The 5,599-nt window shown below is 53.4% G+C and overlaps 1 protein-coding gene across 2 annotated transcripts in view; it reads left to right on the top strand.

The window, feature by feature from the left end:
- Positions 1–5,599, top strand: part of RRP1 (ribosomal RNA processing 1) — a 19,848-nt gene that overhangs the window by 9,144 nt on the left and 5,105 nt on the right. For both annotated transcript variants that reach the window (XM_023739079.1, XM_023739078.1), the window contains exons 5-8: positions 1,507–1,568; positions 4,047–4,176; positions 4,763–4,827; positions 5,065–5,288. In XM_023739079.1, the coding sequence (XP_023594847.1) occupies positions 1,507–1,568; positions 4,047–4,176; positions 4,763–4,827; positions 5,065–5,288 (481 nt within the window). The remainder of the gene's footprint in view (positions 1–1,506; positions 1,569–4,046; positions 4,177–4,762; positions 4,828–5,064; positions 5,289–5,599) is intronic.

Genomic DNA, 5,599 nt, shown 5'->3' with positions numbered 1-5,599 from the left:
AAGCTGGTCACCCCCGCTGCTGGAGCCCTGCACGCTCCTGACCGCTTGCCATGAAGCTGGTCACCCCCGCTGCTGGAGCCCTGCACGCTCCTGACTGCTCACTGGCTGGCGCGGCCGGGCCCTCCTGCCGGGCAGGCCTCTTAGGGTTGTTTCGTGTCTTCTGGACGGGGTGATTATAGTTACGTTCAGTCCTGTATTGCGGTCCTGTGGATTGAGGTTAGTGATCTGCCCTATGAGACACAGGGAGAAAGTCAAGTCTCAGACACAGTAGCCTGCCACCTGGCCGCCTCCTCACCTTCCCTTCCCGCTCAGCTGCCATCTTGTCCTTCGGGTGGATTACTGCAGCTCGGGGCAGCTCTGGAGGTGAAGGCACACTGCTGCTGTCCAAGAGCGGATGATCTGTGGGAACACCGGCGGGGCCGTGTCCCATCCTCACTGTGGACGGAGCTCTCGGCCCTAGTTCCTCATCTGCCTGTCTGGCTCGGTGACCAGCTCAGACCTGGGCCAGGATTACATAAATAGTGCATGAGTGTGTGTGTGTGCGTGCGTGTGTGTGTGAGTGTGTGACAGTTTTGCAGTAAGGACCCCGAATTAGAACGCTCAAGAAGGAAGCGTGAAGGGACTGTAAGCACGTGGGGCGGGAGAGGGCTGGGAGCCAGGCCTCCGTGCATTTACAGAATTTAGGTTTATGCAGCAAGAGTCCTTAGGTGAAGTCTCTTTACCTGAGGTGTAACTGCTGGGCCTTTTTATGCTGCAAATTCCGTTGATTTTAAGGTCAGTTGTCCCCCTCGTGTGACCACGTCTTGCTAAGCCTCTCGGCTGCTTCTGGTGTCCCCAGGAGTGGTGTCCCGGCAGCCCAGGCAGGCCCTGTGACCGAAGGCTCTTGGGAGCCAATGTGTCCTGTGCTGCTTTTATCCTGACGGGGACTCCCTGCAGTGTGTTACTACCTGAGGGCAGGAGAACCACGCAGAAAAGACTTTGAACCATTTTAAAGGAGAGGTGGAATGGTGGGGTGGGCGTCAGTTTCCCACTGGAGCTTGGTTTGAGTTCTGAGGCTTGGGAGGGAGCCTTCACGTGATGGGCCAGAGAAATGGTGAGTGGGGCTCTCCCTGTGGGGCAGGAGTCCTCAAAAAGCCGCTGTGATGATCAGATCTGGCTGTGCCAAGGGCTCCGCCTTTCGTGAGGCGGTCCATGCTCCCTCCCTGTCCTCGCTCAGATGGGGCCGTGTAGTCCAGGCTGGGCTTCGTGGTGCTGGAACATGTCCACTGTGGACTCGACTTCCTGCTGCTCCGAGAAAGCCAGGCATCGTAGCCTGGGGAGCGGTGGGGTTTCCAGGCCCAGGCTTGGCATCGTGTTGGACGATGTCAGCCGGTTGTCACTCTGGAGGGCCTGCTGTGTGGTCAGGGCACACAGAGATGACAGACCGTGGCACATAAAGGGGCGCAGGGGTGTTTGGTGAGGCGTAGCTTGTACTTCTGCTAACCAGAGTCTCCTTTTGTGCTGTAGCTCATGCGGATGGTCCTAAATGAATCCCTGAAGGCCCTGCAGATGCGTGGCTGGGAGGAGAGGTCAGTGCACATGGCGGCTGGGGGACAAGGCTGCTTCTCATGGCACGGGCACACATGCTCCCCGCCGTTTACCTGAGAGACGGGTTTCTTTTCTGTTTGTTGTGAGGAGATGGTAGTACCCTGGTGGCGCTGAAGATGAAGGCGTTTTTTTTAAATTATAGGTCGCTCATGTGTTTATGGAAGGATGCCACTCGTTTTCACCCTTGATGAGTTCTTATTGTGAATTGGAATTTGAGTCCTCTGCTTAAGAAGGATGAAAAGTGAGGTGGCATTTTTTTTTTCTTTGAAATCAAAACTTGGTGTGTTCCGCAGTCAGTGGTCATCGCTCCCAGATTAGAGACATTCATGTTGTCCCGGCATCTCCGTTTCGACAGCAGTGCCGTGGTGCGTACTCACGTCCGCTCGGCCACGAGCAAGCGTTTGGTTTCTGTCTCCATCTGGGTTTCGCAGACGCTGAGCGGTAGGGGGCGTCCTGCCCTGCAGCTGGTGCTGGCTCTGTACACTGCCCGGCCTTAGCAGCTCCTGGTCCCAGCCCCCACTGGAGACCTGAGGACAAGCTGGGGGTGGAGAGGGGAGTCCTGCCTGGACCTGCCTCTCTGGGCTGGCCGAGGCATTTGCATCTAACGGACCAGGCAGTGGGCTTCCAGACCTGCCCAGGGCGGTCTGAGTTCCACTCCGCAAAGTGAGTGTTTAACATTTAATGTTTTTTCAAGTTAACTTTACAGTGTAGTTTAATTTTTTTAAATCGTTTACTTTATTCTTTGTTGTTGAGACTGTGCATAGCAAAACAAACCAATTCAAGTTTCTGCACGTACAATTCGGTGACATTGATTACATTCTTGGAGTTGTACAGCCATTCTCATCCTCCCTTCTCCGAGTGTTCCTCCCCATGAACATAAGCTCATCACCCCCTAAGGTTCCTGTCCAATCTTTCAAGTTGCTGTTGTCAATTTGATCCCATATAGATACTTCTTAAAAGAGCGTAATGCTCAAGGCGGACATTCTTTACTAGTTAAGCTAAACTACTGTTTGGTTTTAAGAAGACTTTAGAGGATATTTTTGGTTTAAGATTTAAAGATTATCTCAGGACAATAATTTTGGGGGTTCATCTGGCCTCTGTGGCTCCAGAAAGTCTGGAGTCCATGAACTGTAGTTCAGTTTTTAAACTTTTACTTACAGCTTTGAGAGTGATGTACGCTCAGTATAAAAAACTCAGAAAACTTTTATAAAAATTAGAAAGTAATTTGACCACTAGAGATAATCACTTAACAAAATGTCTCCTATACCAGCAGCAGTGCATCTGTTTTCTGTGTGTGTGTCCCCAAAAGTGGTGGCATCTTAACTGTGATGTTTTGCAGACTCCCTTTTTGTCTTACTGATGACACATGACAAACAGCCCCTCTCTGTCCTTCTGCTACATGATCTTTTTTCTTGGCAGGGGGAGAGGTCTCGGCTTAGGAAGAATGTATTTTCCATTGATTTGTAGTTAAGTGAAAAAGGATACATTAAAGGGTTTTTTCCCCCAAGTATATGAAAACTGAAACTAGTACCCAGATGTCAGAAGAGCTACCAGACTAGAGAGTGCAGTTTACTACGGCCCAAGCTTTTCCAGGAGTTTTTATCTTCTGGGAAGCAAAGTTAACCTGTTTCTTTCCTTTGGCCCACCTTTTTTCCCCCCTCACAAAAGAGAATAACAGAAGTTGGACTGTAGCTACCAAATTTTACAGTATTCCACATCATGGTTCTACGCTCTGAACCACAGTGGTTCTGGGTGATTGGATGTTTCCCATTTAGGACCAAAATGCCTCCAGTGGCTGTCAGTGATTGTCATCCTTAAATCCCCAGGGGTGACTCTGAGGCCAGGCGGCTCTCACTCATCATAGGACTCAGTATTGAGGCTTAGCCACTGGGGATGCAGTGACTTAAATGGCATTACACGTTAAAGGGCCTGTTTTATGTTAACTTATTTATTTATTTGGTTTATTATTACGAAAGTAACGACAACCTCATTGTTCATAGCAATTCAATGCAAAGCTCATCCTGGAGAACTTGGTTTTCTCTCTCTCCACTGCCCTGGGGTAGCTGGTGCTAATGGTGTGACTTTCCCCTAGAGCTTTTCCCTCCATTCTCTCACACACACACTAGGGCTTGGTGGTGGTGGTGGTTCAAGGGTTGGTCGGGTTAACACTAGGCTTGGAGCAGGCCTCTCGCACCTAGGTGTCTTCCTCTGGCCTTTGCATCTGCTCTTATTTTTCTGACAGAGCAGCCCTTCTCCTTCATGGAACAGATGATTCCCGAACCATGCTGTGTGCCCACATAATCTAGGGAACTTCTTAAAGCAAACACACCCAGAAGCCCAGGGCGTAGGGGTCCGTATTATCACCAACACCTTAGGCGTTAGAGCCATCCAACTGTGCCACCCTGGTCTTTGGCGCTCTTGTCGGATCTGCCTGCGGCATTTGCCTTTTCTCTCCTCAGTCAGTGCGAGCAGCTGCTGAAGCTGTTGACGGCCGAGATTCTGCACCCCGACAGCCAGGCCCCCCATGGGGTGAAGAGCCACTTCACCGAGATATTCCTGGAGGAGCTGGGCAAAGTGGGCGCAAAGGAGGTGAGGGAGCTGGGGCTGGGGCTGGGGCTGGGGTTGGGGTCGGGGTCAAGCTGGGCGTGGGCCAGGTGATGGCAGGCTTGTTGTTAACTGGTGTTAACTCGGGGGCTGGGGCTAGGCTGGGGCTGGGGTTGGGGTTGGGGTCGAGCTGGGCGTGGGCCAGGTGGTGGCAGGCTTGTCATCTGGTGTTAACTCGGGGGTTGGGGTTGGGGTCGAGCTGGGCGTGGGCCAGGTGGTGGCAGGCTTGTCATCTGGTATTAACTCGGGGGTTGGGGTTGGGGTCAAGCTGGGTGTGGGCCGGGTGGCAGCAGGCTTGTCATCTGGTGTTAACTCAGGGGGGCTGGGGTTGGGGTCAAGCTGGGCGTGGGCCGGGTGGCAGCAGGCTTGTCATCTGGTGTTAACTCGGGGGGGCTGGGGTTGGGCTGGGCTTAGGCAGCAGGCTTCTCAGCTGGCGTGACCTCAGGGAGCCTGGGTTTGGGGTGGAACCTGGAGGCTTGTCACCTGATGTTAACCTATGGTGGGGCTGCGGTCAGGCTCCTCACCTGGTGATCATAGACGGGAGCCCAAGCTCTCTTTCCTCCCCCCGCAGCTTACTGCAGACCAGAACCTCAGGTTCATTGACCCCTTCTGCAGGATTGCCGCCAGGACCAAAGAGTAAGTAGCCAGTGGCTGTCAGGCGGACTCTGGGTTTTCACCAAGTTCTTCAAGGTGACAGCCTTTCTGAAGCCACGGTCATCTTTAGGGAGAAGATGAGTTGAGTGGACCAGTGATGGAATGACCTAGAGAGGCTGCCGGGCTGTGGGATGGAGGGAGGAGGGACCAAACGAGTCTGTTGCTCCTGTTTGAGAATTCTTCTAACCTGCCCGCTTTCTCGCCCTTCCTACCCCTTAGTCCCCGGGATTTACATGACATAGCTCGTGGGATCTTTGAGACAATCGTGGAACAGGCCCCATTCGCCATCGAAGACCTAATGAATGAGCTGGACGAACAAGAGGAGGAGGAGGAGGAGGAAGGTGCCTTGTCAGAGGAGGGTGACTTAGAGCAGATGGAGGAGGAGGATACAGAGGGTGAACCAGATGTGCCGACTACGAAACCAGCAGAGACGCGGCCGAAAGGTGGGGCTCCGCACATCAGGGTGTGACTGACCACATTCCTTCCCCCACCCCAGTGCCCTGGCTTGGCCGAGCCGGTGTCAGACAGTCAGATCCCTGGAGCCACCTCCTGTCTGCTCCCCGCTGTCAGCCCTCACTCCCCGAGTCTTCTCAACGCAGCAGCCAGCGCTGTCTTTAATGCACACAGCACGTGTGTCCTTCAAGCTCCGACTCCTCCCACCTCTCTCTGCACGATCCACCCTCCCTTCTCAGCCCCTCTCTGCACGATCCACCCTCCCTTCTCAGCCTCTCTCTGCACGATCCACCCTCCCTTC

The sequence above is a fragment of the Trichechus manatus genome, unplaced genomic scaffold (genome assembly GCF_000243295.1).
Source record: "Trichechus manatus latirostris isolate Lorelei unplaced genomic scaffold, TriManLat1.0 scaffold00128, whole genome shotgun sequence".
Taxonomy (NCBI): Eukaryota; Metazoa; Chordata; class Mammalia; order Sirenia; family Trichechidae; genus Trichechus; species Trichechus manatus.
Note: the sequence above shows the minus strand (reverse complement) of the source record. Positions and strands in the feature narration are given on the sequence as shown.